This window comes from Nilaparvata lugens, chromosome 3 (genome assembly GCF_014356525.2).
Source record: "Nilaparvata lugens isolate BPH chromosome 3, ASM1435652v1, whole genome shotgun sequence".
Lineage (NCBI taxonomy): Eukaryota > Metazoa > Arthropoda > Insecta > Hemiptera > Delphacidae > Nilaparvata > Nilaparvata lugens.
The window spans coordinates 34702603-34722806 of NC_052506.1; the positions used below are offsets into that span (position 1 = coordinate 34702603).

Sequence of the window (20204 nt, forward strand, 5' to 3'; positions counted from 1 at the left end):
TTTGCAACAGGAAAACTGTCACTTATTACTGAACGAATTTTGTTCTCGACTGTCAACCGGTTTGAAATCATGTTGAAATATTTGTGGCTTTGGTTCATACATGGAACCACAAGTAACTTTGGTTGACATGTGGACTGGAAACTGGCCAAACAAAAATAATAAATAATTAATGTTCAAGTTGAGATGATCAGACTCTGATTAATGTTATATGACTGAGAAATAGGTATATACATATACGGTAGACAGAAAGATGTGAATTAACTCACATTTATCATGGGTCCCTTATGATAAAACTCTCTGAAGAACCTTCATCTACTTTATTAGTACTGGATTTTGCAAATCAAGAGCTTCTATATTGGATTTGTTTGCAATATATGAGGGATGGATATGGTAGCAGGCATATAATAAGAGAGGTAGATTTGACATGTCATGGTTCTTTACTCTTTTTAACTATAGTGTATTGCAGGTATTACTTGAGATTAAAATGTTAAAATATCAAATTCACTATATATCAATATAATACTTTCTTATTTCGTAAATGATCGACAAATTTATCTCCCTACTGTATTATTACCAACCATTAATATATTCCATTACCCTTATAATAATATTATATTATTATTATAAACATATTATGTTTTATATTGGACTGTTATGCTCTCAAAATTCATTAATTTATTCATTTATTTCTGAATCCGCTACAGTGAAATGAAAACTCTTTTGAATACAGGTGTATTGCATTTTTTGGATTAAGGTCAATCAGATCAGCAGATGCTCATTTTTCAAAACTCAGTGCCTCTCATTCTTAAACGCTCTCGTCAAGACATGGGATACAATGAATCTACTTCGATGATTTTCCTTTCCACCAATTTTATGATCCTTTATGTCCTCTATAAGCTCTAATGTTGTTTGTGCGTGCCTTTCATCATCATTTCTTCTACCTTTGAACTCTTTTTGTTACAATATGGAAGAAGTGTGAACACGCTACCAGGTGAATTATTGATGCCAAAGCGATGAAAAGAAAAATGATATTCTTTGTTATGATAGGCTATGTGTGGAAATTTTCATTTATCGATCAATCCTGATGAACTGCGCTCCTTTGAATTTTTTCACATCATCCTTATGTATTATTAATCTTAGATTGGAATAATATTGAATCAATTTATCACATTTCAGGAGAGAACAAACAATTTTCCATCGATCAACATTTCATTGAATTAGAAATGCTTTTAACAGTGAACTTGGCTGAACCCAATGAGTAAATGGTTTGTTCAAATTTGTTACCGCATTGTTCAGTAATAACGTACTTCATCTTACACGAAAGCCCAAGCAGTTTTCTGAAGAAGCAAGATATTGATAATTCGTTTTCACTTACTTTTAAATTTCCAACCCAATTAATTTGTTTTTAAAAGAATAAATGAAAATTAACTGCACATTAAGACCACTTACCTCTATTTTTTACAAACTGTATCTAATGGTCCAGTATATAAGTTCACAGTGATTGTCATCAGTTTTTAAAAGTATCTAAATATTTTATAAAGATTAATATAGTACTTGAATATACAGCAGATTAACAGATTTTGTAATCAGATTAAGTTCTAAAGATACAATGTAGGGCAGTAGAGCTGAGCTTTCTGCAATTGTGTATACGAATATAGTTTTTATAGTTCTATAAGAATCTTATATTCTTTAAACTTTTACTGCTACTTCAAGAATAACGCTCAACACAATCCAATAAGCTTTGAGTGGATTATTAACACATGAGAAAATTATATGAGAAATCCATAATTATCTTTTTATCTATGAAATTGAATCCTATTGAACAGAATCATGCTTATTGATAGGGGTGTGAATGAAGACGGATAAACAATCATTTTAAGAAGATGGTGAAAAATTAGAGACTTATTATGTACCGGTATACCGTACTTACTGTCACTAATATTTATGTTATTACACGTTTTCCAAAATATTTGGATCAATTAAATCTTGAATTTAGCCTCCGGTCTACCAGACTCTTCAATGTCTAGAAGTCCTTTGAGGTTCAGCTGAAGTAAAGTAGGAAGTGGGAAACTTGATCACAGACAACGGATGAATTGCAATCGAGTGAAGTGCGGCTTTAAATGGCAGCCATTCGCCATTCACCATTCATTGAAGAGTGAGCAGTGAACAGTCGATCAACAATGAAAGCACCTACTGAACTTGACCCACATCTTCGCTTCTGCATTTAATTTCTCAGCTCAGCAAGGAGATCCACACTGTAATACCTTGGATAATAATATGTTGAGCGCGAACCGGAATAAATCGCAAGTCAATGAACATATCGAATATATTTCTTGCCTTTTGATTATTCATCGAAAAAAACATTGTCGTTATCACGATATTTGGAGGTTTGAGGCTACCGTATATTTGATTGCTGAAATCTCATTTTAGGCTTATTCCATCATGGAGGTCACTTAGTACACTCAGTGTCGAAATTCAATGAACTCTAGTTCTGTAGAACTGGTACATTAACATCTCCTGAATTGCCCATAATAAAATTAAATGAATTTTTGAAATATAGTGTTGGATATCTATGTGATAACATGTGACATGAGTAGGTTTGACTGAATAATTAAAATAAGTTGTCTGCTGAATTAATTTCTTCAGAACCCTTCAAATGAGGCAGAAATAAGATGAATTTAAAATTATGAAAATTAACTACGATGAGTACCTACATATTTTTTAAAATTTTTGATATTAATAAAAATGACAGGGGTTATAGTTTTATGATGGTAGTTTGTAGGGTTGTAGTTTTTGATTACGGTATGATAGATTTTATTTAGCTGGGCTACATGTTTTATGAGTTTGAAAATCCTAAAATCTTTCGCCAAATATAAAAGCGAGGCTCGGATTTAAAAATTCTGATCAAATTTATAAAACTGAGTTTTAATTATTGAGCAATGATTTGTCTGATTTGAGTAATGAGTGAAACTGAATGTGTTATTGCATAGCATTTAACACGGTTTCTGTATTTTTTTTTGTGAAAAACTGTGTTCAGGTTTCAGATTGTGCACCACTCTTCAACTGTATGAAGTGGTCAGATAACCTTAACATTGCAGAGAGTTTATTAGCTTTGGCTTATGTTTAGTATGCAGATCATGAACTACATTATCCGTTCACTAAGTAAAAGAAAGCATTCTACGACCTACACACTGTACAAAATAAATACAAAATGCACTCTGCATTGGTAAACTTATTTAGTGTGATGACTTTTTCCAATTTAGTTGGAACTTTTGTGATCCCATATTTAATCTGTTGAGTTTGTATGGTCAACTGCCTTCACTAATCATGTTATTCAATTATTAGGCCCGGTTGCACAAAAGACTGTTATTAGATTCTAATCATGATTAAAAAGTAAATATCAAGAGAACCAATCAGGGAAGCCTATTCAGAGAAGCCTTCTCTTATTGGTTTTCGTAGCAATTAAACAGGCGTTTGTGCAACTGGGACATAATCACTTAAATTGAAAATTTATAGCCTGAAATTTATCTAGAAGGCAGAGTACATAACTCATTTTCTGATTGCATTACCAAGTAGTTTAAAAATTCACTGTTATATTATGCATACAAAACATGATGTATAATACGTGTGGTATATTTTATTTAGGTTTTGATTATTATAAAATTTTAATGATACAGCTCCTAGGATTAGTTTAAGATTGAGTTGTAATTAAAGTATCTAGTTGAGATGCAGATTATGTGATCAAAGGCAAAAGATTATCTTACCTAATATGAGGAAAACACTGGCTTTATAGACTTCATAGGTGTAAGTGCATATCGATAGAATAATCTTTGGTGTCAATATCTGAGAGGAGTGGTTTCATAACACACATCGAACTAGAAATTCACAAAAAAGTGTTTATCTGTGCGTCATAATAAAAGAGCCTTAACATAATAGTTTCAACTTGCCAGTGAATATTAATTTCATTGGTTTAAAAAATTATAGAACTTAAACGTTGTTCTCAAGCAGATTTCAAGTTTTTGTAGTGAGCACCTATTTTTAGCAGAGTTATGTGCATATACTCTAGTGACGCATTAAAGTAATAATTGCTTTTACTCGTGTTTGGATTTAAGTTATTTGAGACAAATGTAATTTGAATGGCGTGGTAGTTTCAGGAATGGGTCGTGAGTCCTAAAAAATAATTACCATTGTTATAATACAATGATTATTATTATAAGTAGCCTATTGGTAAGATATTTGGAAAATTCACTACGTTACCTGTATAGTAACACCTCGCTCTAATTGTAACGATGCAAAACACTTCAGTACAATAATTTTCATTATGAATCTTGGTTTTGAAGACTGTGTGGATAATATTCTACCATCTTTCTCATTTGGAATCTTGCGTTCACCAAAAGTACTTCTTTGTAAAATAGATACAAAAATACTATATCCAAAGCCTTTCATGACAATAAAAATTGAAATTCGATTATAGAATTCTAAAAAAATCAATGTAGGCTATATATATTTGGTGAAACAAATATAGGTAAATTTTGCAAAAGAAGAATATTGCCAATAATATTAAAATCTCAATATTACATTTATTCACTCGCATACACTTGACTTGATTTTTTTTTAATTTATTTATTATGAACATGAAAATATAATTATTATGTATTATAAATCATCAAAGGGATCACCTCATCTAATTAGATCAGTACATCTAATTTTCATGTAGTTTTCTTTAGAAAAAATAATGTCTTCTATTAACCAAATTGATCTTCAAACAGAGGAGCTCGAAAGAAATGAAACTACTTATTTTATCGATAGAGATTTATATTCATATTTAAATATTTAAAAAAATATCTGCCAAAACTATATAGACTTATTTCAAATCTTCCAGAATCATAACATTTTTCAGGGTTCTGAAAATGCTGGCAATATACACAGGATTAAATACTATGAACCAATCGATTTAAATATTACCTTATTGGAACATGTCTCTATTACATTACATTGTCTCTTGATGTAACATTATTCGCTGATCTATACGCAATCTGAGTAATGATTAATTGCGTCGCTATATCAATCATATAGGTAGGTAGTAATATGGAGACGAGAGATATATCAATCTTCTTTGACTCAATTTATTACGTATCATTTTTCTCCTTAGAACAATAAGCCTCACGAGGTGAGTATGGTAGGTCTAGGATAGCATGGATGGTGAAGGTATGCAACAACAAGACTCAATTGAACTGGCTCTCGAAAAGAGAAAGTACAGTAGAAAATGATAATCAGAATTCAGGATTTTTCAATAGGTCGATAGATAATGAAAATTATTCGAAGTTGGACAACCTTTCAAGCAACACAGAAAATTCATTGAAGATGAGTTGTTTCGTCTTTCATATTCAGTCAAGATCGAATATATATATTTAGCGTGAAGGTCAATCACCAACAGCATTAATCTCATAACAATTAGTGTGATCTATTGTTTTCTTCCGTTTATTTTCTAGTAATTAGGAAGATTTCTACCTTCTTCGTTTTTATTCCTCATATAATAAACTTATTTTTTAATAAATAAAATGTTCGCCTTTTGTTAGCCAGCCAAAAAGCACAAGACAGTCAATTGTTATAATGTCTGTTGTAATGTAAAAGGGGAGTAATAGTGCAGACGTCTATGACATTAGTCCTAGGATGCTTAAACTCAGTCTTGATTATATTATAGATCCTCTTACACACTTAGTTAATAGTTCAATCCTTGAAGGTGTTTTTCCACAAAGCTTGAAGATGAATAAAGTTTTGCCCACATATAAAAAAGGCTGTAGATCAGATTATAATAACTTTAGACCTATTAACATAACCACTACTGTTTCAAAAGTACTTGAAAAGGCTCTAAATGATCAAATTGTCGATTACTTCGAAAGAAACAATCTTTTCAACAATTCTCAGTTTGGATATAGGACTGGGAGAAATACGGTTAGAGCTGCAATTGATCTATACAGGGATTGTCTGAATTCTTTGGAAAACAAGAAATTTACTCAGACTAAATTGTTTGACCTGTCAAAAGCATTTGACACTGTATCGCACAAATTGTTGCTAGATAAGCTTGCATTTTATGGCTTCCAGGAAAGATCTTTGAGACTGGTAGAATCTTATTTGGGGGATCGATTCCAGAAGGTTGTTTTTGAGGAATCTGAGTCACAGTATCTACCTGTCTCCCATGGTGTGCCTCAGGGTTCTATTTTAGGGCCTATTTTGTTCATCGTCTATATAAATGATCTACCAACAATTGTAAACCCTCCAGTCAAAAGCTATTTGTTTGCGGATGTTCTGTGTGTTTTTCTGAGCTTTCCCACAGTAGTTTCATTGAGTCAAGCTTCCCAGGACTTGGCTGATTCGATCGAAAGCTGGTGTAATTCAAATTTATTATGTGTAAACTCTGATAAAGTTCAGAACTTGACTATCAGTTATAATAGAAGACTGACCATGAATGAGGAGAAAGAGGCAAAGTTTCTGGGCTTCACACTTGACACTTGCCTTAGTTGGTCCCAGCATATTGACATTGTTGCTAGCAAGCTGAATAAGGGAGTCTTCTTAATTAGAAAACTGAGGTCATATGTCAGTTTGGATGTTTTAAAGGTGATTTATTATGCTCACATCCATTCTCATCTGTCATATGGCACCATACTTTGGGGTTCCAGAGCTTACAGTGGTAGACTTTTTAGAATACAGAGGAAGGCTATCAGACTGATTTGTGGGCTTTCTAAGCGAGCACAGTGTGATGAGCATTTTAAAATTCTGGGAATATTGACCTTCAATATTTGTTCAACAGAGCCTTATTTATGTTAAGGAGAATTTGGAGAAGTTTGTGGAGCAGGGGGTAGTTCATAGCCATAACACTAGAAATAGGGGTAATTTGACTACTTATCGGTATACCTATTCTAGTACACAAAAAACATTTTTATTTTTATCAATAAAATTGTTTAATTCACTTCCTGAAGATCTTAGAAATATGGAGAAAGGAACTTTTAAAATTCATATGAAACGTTTCTTAGCAGCTAACCCTTTAAACAAGATTGAAGATTTTTATACATTAGCTAGGAATAAGTTGAAAATCAGGTGACATATTATCATAGGGTACTGATAGTGTAACTTACTGATGTAATATATTTTTATTTTGTATATGTTGTATATATTTGACACTTGTATTGTATCTGATGACCTCAGATATTGCTGCAATAAAGATTCTATTCTATTCTAATAGGTAGTCTACATTAAAACAGTCATTTGAAGATTTGAACAAAACAAAACTGTCATTCTGAAGTAGTATAGACTGGAAAATGAAACATCAGTGAATCAAAGTGGAATATTATACTTTTTTGAAAACGTTTAGTAGAAAACAAACAAATAAGCATATTTATTATAATTTATTATCACATCCAAGAGGAATGTTCAGATATTGTTCGAGAAAAACGTACTATAAATCCCCGTAATACCTTTACTATACCAAAACCTAACATAATGTATTTTTCAAACTATGCTACAAAATTCAGCTTGTCCTTCGCAGTGAATGGAAAACAAAACAAAGTGATCATAAAAATATAGTTACCGTATACCAGTTCGTGATTTGATGGTGGAACTATTATGAATGCTCTATCAACAAGTTTTATTATGCAGATACAAGGAAATGAGTAGAAACAAAACAAAAAACAACGAAAATCTCAGTATCTCACAATGAAAATAGAGAAGAGTCTTCTCTATAGATAATTTTATGGATGTGCTAATGTAAGACCATTCTTCGTTCCTCCAGTAGTAGCTTGGATTTTATGATGTTGCAGATTTGCTATTATCACAAGCTAATTACTGATATGCACATTATTATTGGTCTTCCTGTCATCTGCTAATTATAAAAGTGTATTTCCAAACTATTCTGTATGATTCATCTTGGAGCTCCAAAATATTTTTGAAATGGTTGTTTGATTTTTCATTAAGGCAAGAGTGGTAAAAGTTGTTGAAAAATTGGCAAATAAGACACTCAGAACAAACAGGTAGAGTGGTTTACCTAACATTCAGAAAAATACTATTTCAAGCCGTTACAAAAACAACGTTCGAATACTCCCTCCAAACCCATTAGAAGTTTCTGCGTTTGATTTACTTACTAGAATTATTTATTTTCATTTCTCATTGCTCCTGTACCACCAAAAATGTATTCACACAAAGGAATTGAATGTGGGTTGAAGGTTAAATGGAAATTGAAAGCTGCGTGGGAGTACAATATGAAAAGGAAATCTTATAGATTTAAAGCAGGAAGTGAGAATAAGAAACAATATTTTGAGTGTCTTCTTGCATAAATTTTTAGACCAATATTAAAATTTACCGCATGTAGATTATTATATACCTATGCATATTGAGACCTATATTATTCATTGAAAAAAGGAATGACTTCACGGTGTATTATAATATTACTGTAATTTTAATGACAAATTTATTATTTGTACATCGTACAAAATGGAAGACATTGACAGTTTTCATGACTTTTTGTGTAATATTATTTTTTGCTATTAGTTAAAGCTTTCAAATTCCAAAGCGGATCCTGAAACCGATGAACTTTACTGAATAAGCAAGCTATTAACGACTCGATAATGAAGATTCAAGGTCAATGCCATGTTTGTCTTCTATACAACGGTTTTCGAAAATTTGAAGAAGCATCAGTTGAAATGAGACGAATCGATGAGTAAATACAGTTTCAACTTCCTTTGTATTGTGTCAACAGTGATATAACCTTTAAATGAACTGTTGAGTGTTGAACAACTTTGAAAATGTAAAATGAAAATAAAAATTTGATTTACGCACCTACTTCTTCAAAGTGCTGAATTAAATCTTATTTTATTTTTTATAAAATATATTCAAAACTGGAAAATGTATTACTGTGTACTATAAGGTGTTCAGGTTGGAATCTTGGATGGCCAAAAATGTAAAAATGTAAAATAAAAATAAAAATTTGATTTACGCACCTACTTCTTCAAAGTGCTGAATTAAATCTTATTCTATTTTTTATAAAATATATTCAAAACTGGAAAATGTATAGCTTAGATAATCAGTCACACTTCCTAGTTTCTATTCTGAATTTGTGTATGAAATGAGCCAATGCTTATAAGGTCTCTTCAAATTTAGCTACGCTGAAATACGTCCTATCTACAAATGCTAAATTCAAGCTACGAATCTGTCACGTTCACATCAGCGTAGCGTAGCTTTCTATATTGGCAGATTGAACGGCTACGTCTTCCACTAAAGACGTATTTCAGCGTAGCGTAGCTAAGTGTTAAGAGACCCTTATTCTCATCCAGATACAAACAAGTTTCCTATAGCTAGCGAGGAAAATTACTCACACTTGGTCTACTGGGAAACTACCTTCTCTTTGTACTTTCCATACTTTTGTCCAGATGGAAAAAACTCATAAAACTATAACTGCCTATACGGTACACAATTTCTCAATTTTTCAAAGAAAAATACATTGATGCATTCATCATTTAATTATATCCATTATTTGTGAAATGAAAGATTGATCACTATATTTATATCCATTTTTAAGGTAGGCTATAATTTATAAGGAATAATGTGAATTATGTGGGAGGGGAGTTTGAAATACAGTAATTTAAAATTAGCTTCTCCGGTACGGTATCTTCCTCTTAGTTTTCTTCTACAACCACTCCCCTTTGTCTTACACTACTCATTATCAGAATTCTTCAATTCTTTCCCCCTCTTTACCCTCTCATTATCAAATGACCCATCAACAATATTTCTTTACTTCTTCCACCTCTTCGTAGAAATTCTACTCTTGCTGTTATTTTCTTATTATTGTTAATTTTTTCTTCTTCTTCACCTTTTTCTTCCTCTTCCTCTTTCTCTTATACTCCAATTCTTCCTCCTCCTCCTCCTCCTCCTCCTCCTCCCCTCCTCCTCCTCCTCCTCCTCCTCCTCCTCCTCCTCCTCCTCCTCCTCCTTCTTCTTCTTCTTCTTCTTCTTCTCTTCTTCTTCTTCTTCTTCTCCTCCTCCTCCTCCTCCTCCTCCTTCTTCTTCTTCTTCTTCTTCTTCTTCTTCTCCTCCTTCTTCTCCTCCTCCTCCTCCTCCTCCTCCTCCTCCTACTCCTCCTCCTCCTCCTCCTCCTCATCCTCCTCCTCCTACTCCTCCTCCTACTCCTCCTCCTACTCCTCCTCCTACTCCTCCTCCTACTCCTCCTCCTACTCCTCCTCCTACTCCTCCTCCTACTCCTCCTCCTACTCCTCCTCCTCCTCCTCCTCCTCTTCTACTCATACTCCACCACCACCTCCTCCTGCTTCACCTCCTCCTCTTCCACAATCTCCTCCTTAACCTACACCAATATTTAAGTAAAATTGAGAACACATATAGAACTACAGAATTGAACACAAATCCGGAATAGGTCACTGAAATCACTGTTACAGTTGCGTTAGTTGGTGTCTATAATACAATCATTCATATATTATTGTGAATAGACTGAATATCAGCTCGTCGGAGTGTTTATTATATCGGTGCCGTTCGACCATCGTTATAACGGTGCAGAACAGCTGTGTGTGCTAATTTCACTTATTGTCAGTTGAGAACCGGCGTGCCAGTTGCTATAGGCCGGTGCAAGGCAGCAGTTGCACTGTTCGGTACCTCGATACCTCATTACTCTCGGTACAAGTATGACCGAGTACCGCTAATCGACAAGTAGGTGCCCATGCGCCATCGATTCCGTTGCAATGCAATGCTATATTGTCGCCACAAGTACTACCATAGACCATAGATAAATGCCTCTATTGTGCTCCGTATATGGGCCACGGTCAATCATTTTCTTATCAAAAAAATATTTTGTCAGAATTGACACATATTGCTAAACGATCCAATTGCCAATTTATCATAAATTCGAAAGCTACATGTGTGGGCACTGTGTATATTACATGTTTCACGCTTCATTCATCCAAGCTGTGTATTGTTCTCAAAAATAATCAATGATCAGAATCTCTTAATAGAATGAATTTGGACTTATTTCGATACTCTGAGAGTTTTATAATATTATTAGCTGAAGAGATATGAGCTATTCTACCTGTTGCCAATGCAAATGAGACGACGTGTGTTTGTTTCTATAGAGAGACGACCAGAGACATGAATACATTCTTTTCTGTAATGCAGTCAAACGTGGCAAATGGAAATAAGTAGTAAAAAGTATGCAAAACTTGTTTTCAATAGTACGTAGGCTAGTTTTGTTGCATAATTTTTACCTCTCACATACTGCCGTACCCAGTGACTGAAGTCATACCGAGAGTGAGAATAAGCACCCTGTTCAAAAATCTACTCTATTCATCTATATTATATAAAATATAACTCACATCAATTTTGAGTAATATATATGTTACATTTTACTTAACAATAATAAAGGCCTATCTGCACAGCTCTAGAGTTTGAGAGACATTATACTTTCGATTAGAATCAATACGTCAATTGAGTGAAAAAGGATAGAGGATTTCTAGAAAAAGGATTTCTAAATTCCAGGATTCAAGGAAAAGGATTTCTAAATTCCAAAGGATAGAAATTTCTGTAGTTTATAGACTATATTAAAACTACGGCATCAAATTTATAAATGTATAAGCTTATATGAGAGATCTTCCAGAAAAATCTAGCACGTTTTTTTCCTTCCTAATAATATTCTTATTTATCATCTCTATCTGCTGTAAGCTGTTAGACAAGTTCACAATATGCAATTGACTAAACGGTTGTCTATTCTCTATTATTTATTCATTTCGTCTAGTCTGGATTGAGAATACGGTACGATATTCAAATTACTCAACTTTATATAACTTAACTAATACGGTAACTACCGTATATTTTCCGCAAACTCGAACTCACTTCAACATAGCATTTGAACTTCAAATAACCTGTTCAGTTGGTAAGCGCTGTTCAGTCCACGTGTATGTCTTCTATATTGCTTCTTTTGTTATGTGAATGACAATCCAAAATATCCTTTGGCACGAAATAGAGAATCTGCATTATTCATACTTCGTAATCATCATCACGTGGATGCTGCTATGAGAATTCCTTCCAAAATAAACTAGGTACCGGTACCTATACTATTTGTCTCTGATGTTTTACACAGTGCTATTCGGCGTATGAAGTGTTTGAAATAGGCCTACCATTACTATGCTTATACGTATATAGAGGAGCCTATATCATCATAGGAGAGAGAGAGAGAGCCATGATATTAGGCCCTACCCTACACACGTGGTGCATCGTAATCTGCATAGCGGTATGTAATTTGATGAAGTTGATCATTATTATGACAAAAAGGAATTAGAGATACAGGAAGCCACTCGATCTAAACCTACGTACTTGATATTTTTGTTTGATAGTAGAAAATACGTACGGTATCAAGAATGAATAGATGAGGAAAACTCGTTATGCACAGATTCGATTTTTATTATGGAAATAGAATAATATTGGTTGTTTTCCTCCATATTATTTTACTATAGGCTTACCTGCAGAATTGAAAATAATAAATTTGAAAATACCGTATCACTATCTTCTGTAGGTTACGGATTATCTACTTATGAGAAGTAATATCTAAACAATTTTTTTTTCAAATAAAATCAATACACAATTCATTTAGTGTTCATCGAACAACTAAGTTACCGAAACACGTAGAAATGTTCGTCGCTTTCAAATTTAAATAGGGTATTTCGATAATATCATAATTCACACCTATTTTATCCAAGGAGAGAGAATATACAACACTATCTTTCTCTCTATTTCCACGTTTCCAGTACAAATTTTTTCTCAATACTGGAAGAGTCTCTTCATTTTGATAGACAAGAAGTCTATCCTATTTTTTTACCTATACAGAAATTGAAGCTATTATACTATCATTACCAAATTGCCAAGGTAAAAGGGTTGATCAAACTGATAAGTAGTGTTCTCTTTGATGGTTTGAAGGTGAATGACCGAATTTAAAATAATTTTTCCATTTTTATCCAAATGATACAGCCGTGACCAAACGAGTTGAATGTACAAACGCGAAACGAGTATTGTAGGCCTATATATATTGAGAAATATGACTTTCAGTTCTGAGGTTAGGCCTACCACCTATTCAAGAAGTAATACACAGTACACATTGCGTTACATCATATAGGAAAACCCGAACATAATCAAAGAATTAAATGGAGAAAATGCAAACTGTTTACGTGTAGGTACTCAACATGCTGGATGTATGGAAATGTTTATTAGCCTGAAAATGTTGAATCATTATAATTGAATTTTAGAAAAAACTTATATGGGCTACTTTTGTTCAAATTAATAAAAACAATATGAAAACTTGTAGTACCCTTTATTATCAAAAACTTTGAAATATTTCAACGACTAGTTCGACCATAGCTTAGGTCATTTTCAAGTTTTCAAGTTTTCATGTTTCGAGTTGAAAATGACCTAAGTTATGGTCGAACTAGTCGTTGAAATATTTTTAAGTTTTTTTTAATAAAGGGCACTACAAGTTTTCATAATGTTTTTATTAATTTGAATTTTAGAGTTTGAATAAAAATCTCATTGATTGTAAAATTGAAATAAAACCCGCTTCTAGTAGAGATACAATAATAATAATAATCTAGTAGGGAGAATAATAATAATTATTGCTTCAACGGACTACACCATCTAGAATATAAGGCTCTATTGATATATTAATTTTTTCCAACCATCTATATAGCTGATTGGGATGATTGTTAATTGATTTATCTCGTCAAATTCATGAAGTTATTATTATTTATTATCGACCATGTTTCCCAAACATTACATTGGGGAGACTTGATTGGAGAGAGAAGTTCTTATATTCGCTTATCTCTGGTCATACGGTGTGGTGCCAACAACCTTCGGTTCTCTGCACCAACTACACAAACAGAAGTCCAATCAATCAATATAAAGAACAAGGAAGGACTCAATATAAAATTAAGAAGTCTATATAAAAACCATCGATATGTAAAAACATTTTGAACATTTCTATATTTTTTAATATTTTAATGGTTTTCTTCGCTTCATATAAAATTGTTGTACTTTGAAGCGATAATTGAACAATTTAAATAACTTACTGAACAACTTCTTCAACCAACACCCCTATAATAATCTACCTCTAGCTACTTGATAATATCCTATGAAGTTTAATAAAATGAAAAACCTACATTTTTTTATTTTTGTTCATAAAAGGCAGGTCTAATCAACACCAATTTGCTCCACAATAATTTAACAGTAATAAGTAGGCTACACACGCGATTTATATGACGCACCAGAGAGAGGAATTACTATAATAAATCTATTTGCACTATGACTCTGCTTCATGCGAATGTAGCATAGGCGCTTGTGTCTAATTCTAGAAAAAATCAATTGTTTGAATAACATAGCCTATTGTAGTGTTGGAAGGTGAGTCGAAAATCTTGTTCATTGTTTGATGATCACACAAATAAATAAGTTAACTACAGTAGTAGGACTACGGTAGTGTTTGAATAATGATGAAAACATGTTCGTGCTGAGTGTTTGAACATATTCGACATATAATTATAATACTATATTTAATATGATTATAGGCTATATTATTTAATCTGAATCTGATTATGGGCTATTTCAGCCCATGATCTCTAATCTGAATAATAAATCGCATTCGTGCAAATAATTTTAGTTTGAATGGATTGATTAAATTTGGCTTCTCATTAAATTGGAATATAGATAGAATATATTTAACCCGTTCAATTTGCTTGTTATTATTGGTTAATCTAGTATCTGAAATATTTTCTGAACTCAGAATAATTATTCGAAAAGGAGATAGTTTGATAGCCTTATATTATCTGGGCACTATGGAACATGGTTATTTATAGATTTACAATGAGTATTCATTGTAAATCTTGAGAATAACAGGGCCTCAATAATAAAGTATTGTCAATAATAATTATTTCTCAATGTGTCCTCCAAGATTGTCATGTTATTGTTTGTGAGTTTCTGAGTTAGGTACCTCCTTCCTTGATATTCTTTATTCAACTTTAATAGTTGTTCGAAAAGTTCCTTCTTGCTCCTTCGGAGCACTAATCCATTCCAAACAAAGTGACTTCGCCATTCAAAAACCAAATGTATCAGCTATTATATTCACATTATGGTTCATTAAAGAGAGGTTCTCAATTGTTGATCTCTCACTCCCAACAACCTTCATTGCCAAATTACATCCAGGAGCTCATATATATGCTTCAATGATGCATTGTAATGTTTTTATTACTGAGACATTTCCTTGCTTTTTCATAATAAATCAATACATATAGAAACACTACATTCGAGAACCAGTTAACATTTGAGAACCATACTCTTGTATGGTTGGAGACATCGATTTCCTTCGATTAAATATTAAATAAATTTTTTTTCCTTCAAATAAGTAATACATGATGTATAGATTAATATATTTTTTTAGAAAATCAGCTCAAGACTCATGCTTATTTTATATTCAGTTTTCATATTTTATTAGTGCAATAGATTTCAGTTTTATTGTTAGGTAGGTACCGGTTGATTCTCGGTTCTTCTATTTCAAATCGAACTACTTATACCAAAGAAATGGTAGGTATGACCTATTGTGAATTATTATTTTAATTACAACTTATTTTAGTGTTAATAAATTACATCCTAGAAAGAACCATTCTTTACACTGGAAATAGGCTTTTGGTTATTTAAAAAAATAAAATTATTTTTCTAAACATGAATTCGGTGATGAGGAGTTTGAATTGGAAGTAATTATCGGTAAAGTTACTGTATAAAGAGAAATATACATATATATGCTATAGTGAGGTCCACGTTATAATGACAGTATTTGATCAACTTTGGTTTTGCTATCCTTGTCTATCATTCGACAAAGTCGGTGGTACTATCCTTTTATAGGTCCACAACGATGCCAATTATGTTTTTTGTAGTTTAGAAATATAATTAATTAATGCAGAGATTCAGCATCGCTATTCTTCTATCTTTATCCACTGCCATTATAACATGGACCTCACTATAGTAATTGTAAGAGTGATAAGGGTTTTGAATAGTGTACCATCACTATTAGCTATTTTTAATTTCGATTGAGACTGGACTCATGGTTTGAGATTGGTTAATATAAGTTACATGGAAAAAATACATTTGAAGGAATTAATTGCTATTACTGAAAGACTGTCTACCTACCACCATTATATTCAAGGATATCTCATGTGCTGTAACACATTAGAAGAAGAATTTTTTGAAATAAACTTATGCAAGTTAGACTAGTACGGGAAGAAGTTAATCGTTTATTTGTTTCAGGGTTTTAAAACGTTTCGTGCAGCAAATACTCGCATCCGCTTCACATTTTTTCTTCAACTGCGATTACGATAATTGGCAATTGGAATTATTCAAATTCTACTGAGTTTTCTTACAAAACTCTGAATCCAACAAATTCTCGTCTATTTGAACTAATTTTATGTCAACAGAATTTAAAATGATGTGTTTCCCAATAATCTACCGTTTATAGTTTTAAAATTATAGCATATAATAACATTTGTATACCTAGATAGTTTTGTTATCCGTTCTATCTTCATCATAGAAATGAATCTTAATATACGTATTCCAAAAGTTTTTTTAGAACCAAATTATTTGCTATGAATCCAGTAGTTATTCTTGAAAGTTCCGGTAGCGAATGAGAACAGAGAATTTTAATTTTGTCAAATGGAATTATAGGCAGTTCCAACCCTCATATATTTGCTAAACTCAGTTCACTATCTATCTCATTTAGGCTTAATGATGGCTTCAAATGACTATAATCTTTCTCTTATTCGAAAATTAAAACTGTCGCTGTTTCTTATTATTTAGAGTACATCTATACTGTATTTTTATTGTATTGTTAGGGTTTGTTTGTTGAAGTATATTTTTTTCATTTCAGTATTTTATTTTCAATACCAAAACAATATTGAATAGACTTATTCACGCTACAAACTTAACAAAACAATATTCTCGAAGTCGTCATGTAGAAGAGGTATCGATGTGAATAATGACTAATGGGGAAATGAAAATAAATGTGAAATGAGAAAAAGGGTAGTAGACAGGAATTCGTGTAAACATTTACATCAAGAAAACTTAGTACCGTACCAAATCTAATTATGTTGGGTAGGCTACGGTACCACACAATCTACATAGTATATTTTTCATGTGTTATCTTTAAATAGCCGAGACACTACATAAAATGAGTACTATTCATTTTTTATTTTTAATGTTATGATACCAAGCTTATTTGTGAAACAAAGTTTTTTATCGATAGGTTTTTTGAAAAGGCTGAAAATCTTCCCATTATAATAATTATCACAGAGCAATCGAAGCATGAACACAAACAAGATGCAGTTTTTATTCTTACAATGCATAATATTGATCTTTGGCTTTGAATGTTTTGTGTATTCAGAGAACAAGAGACCGCTCACTTGTTTCAATAAATTGATAAATAAATTCCCACGTTCAACGACCTAAATAAAAAAAGAACGATATTTTACATCGTATAATATAGAAATTAGTATTCGTCACACAGCACTCATCCATTTGGTCTTCCAAAGTTTTTATGGGTTGGTTGACTGTCAGAGAAGATCGTCATCAGTAAGCCCAGTGTGCTTCGAATGTTATACTCTAGTCGAATATTGAGATAAGTAAAAGTCTTGAGAAAAAACATTATTTTTGGAAGAAAAGGAGTTGTACACCAAAGTTAAATTCACAATCGAAGAATTCGAGAATTTGGAATAATTAATTTTTATATTTTCTATCAGGATACAGTTTTACGACATTCATTACTGAATGTAAAATGAAACCTAATAGGGAATAATAGATAAGACTAAAATAAGTAATAAATTTCCTTGATTTAGTTTAAATCTATTCACTGATAATTCTTTAAAATTTCTGGATAGATAATTGACAAGTGAGAGTATCTACTCTAGAATCTTTCATTCTCGTAATTTCTAAATAAAATGTTAAATACAATAAAATCATTCAATAAAATCATTGGTGGAAGTAGAAATTGGTTATTTTTCTTCCACTGAGTTTTAATTAAAATTTCTACAAATATGTTTGTAATGATTATATTAAATTTCAATATTCATCCATTATAGCCTGCAATATTTCTCTGTTATCTCATATTTTAGGCTAATAATATAGATACTAAATTTTTTATTATTGTTGAAATTTTGGTCTTTTCTCTTCATGAGATTGAATTTCAACATTTATGTGCCGGTTGAAGACCTCATTTGAATTGAATAATTTGAAAAACTCCTGTACCGGTACCATCCACCATTAATTAATTTTCATGGAAGTTCAAGCTGGATAAACAAAAGTGCATATTTTATCATTGTTGACTGATTGAGTGAATGATTTTACGCCCAGTTTTGATATGAATTAAAACATCTGAAGAAGTTTACAATCAACTGTATGGACATCTTTTTCCAGTCAAGAAGGTACTTTTACCAAAGTACAGCGTAGGTACCTACAACAAAACATAGAAAAATATTCGTTTCTAGGCAAATTATTGACTGCCAGAGTATTTTGTTGACGTAAGAAGTGGGTCGATCCGGGTACAGCGTACAGGTACAGAGGTACAAAGCTGGAGAGGTGATCAGTCTATGAAATATGAAACAGACACAACATGCATGAGAAGCCACTGACCGTTTTAGGAGCACTGGACGCTGCTCTCTCAATAGTCTCAATGTCGGATTTCATAATAACCAGGCGTCCTGAGATGAGGACGACACTCTACGTCGAAACACTCACACTAGATTAAGTATATTGGTAGCACAGATTCACAAATTAGGGGTGAATATAATGGCACTTGCGAAAAGATAGCCGCGGAGTTGTACACTTGCTGTGCTGGAGAGTCCGATGGAGAGACTGTGGATCACTGAGAGCCAACAGCCAGCAGCCAACAGAACACGCGAACGCATGGCAGATCGCGCGCACTTCTCTCTCAACCACACTCTCTCATTCCCTCATTCTCTCCTCTCCTAAAACACACTACTTTTTTCTCGCTCACACTTTCTTTCACCAGCGTTACCGACTGACATCGGTTATTATTTCGAAAGTTGACCCGACGCCGTGGTCGGTGTGAGCCAGAGACGGCAGCCATCAGCACCGTTACCTCGAATCGGGGTTGTCAAGGAAACGGCCGACGCTGGCTTTTCACAGAAAATACAAAAATATGAAGGCTAATGACACTTCAATTTGACAGTAGCCGGATGTTGAAGTGACGGTGGTGACCGAAAAGCTGTTTTGTATGAGAAGAATATAGTTATTGTATTTAAGTTATGTTTTCTAGCTGATGCTGAAATAAATGAATATCTCTTAAAAATTTCTATTATATTCGTTATTTCAGAATAACGGTTTTTTCTCCAGACTACTGAAGAAATTAGTCGAATTTTGCCCGCTCTGTATATTGTAATAGTCAGAGCAATATAGAGTGCATTATATTCATTCACATATTTACTGGGCAGATGATTCTTCATCACTACGGCATAGAATAAAGTCCTTCAAATATAAAATTATTTTATTATTTCAGTCAAATATTGTAGCTCATAGGGGTGAACTGTTATGGGGTAGCACACGGCGGCAATCGTTCCCAAAATTTTCCACTCCCTCCAATGTAAAGCCCTTTATATTGGCGTATTGTTAAAGCCCTGAATATTGGTACCTTGTGGTTGGTCCCCTCTTCCATTCATTAAAATCTTGAATAGGCTACCATACTCTTCTATAGTTGAGAGTTGACAAAATTTAGAATCAGATAATAAAATGTAATTACTCTAATACCTCGAGTGTGAAGAAGTCAACCTTTATGCAACACAAAGCCTTTGTCTACAATCAAAATTGATTTCGATCACTACATGAGAGAATATTCTCCAACTCTCAATTCCACTTGTAAAAAAAATTGCGAAGAGACGAGTACATGTGAAAACGTGGGTTTGCAGGAGACTGGTGCGGGTGATTAACACGATAGTGTACAATATAACATACCGTATACCATTCATTATGGGCTGACTAACACATTTTTTACCATACTCTTCTATAGTAGAGAGTTGACGAAATTTAGAATCACATGATAAAATTTAATTTACTCAAATAGGTACCTCGAGTCAGGACTTCCTATATAGTATATAGGAGATCCTGCTCGAGTG

General features: G+C 32.8%; 1 protein-coding gene across 1 annotated transcript in view; it reads right to left on the bottom strand.

The window, feature by feature from the left end:
- LOC111049835 (long-chain fatty acid transport protein 4) overlaps nt 1–18951 on the bottom strand; it is a 60900-nt gene extending 41949 nt beyond the window's left edge. Inside the window, exon 1 of the mRNA XM_022336009.2 lies at nt 18706–18951. Within this exon, the coding sequence (XP_022191701.1) occupies nt 18706–18759 (54 nt within the window). The 5' untranslated portion in view covers nt 18760–18951. The remainder of the gene's footprint in view (nt 1–18705) is intronic.
- Nucleotides 18952–20204: the final 1253 nt, after the last annotated feature.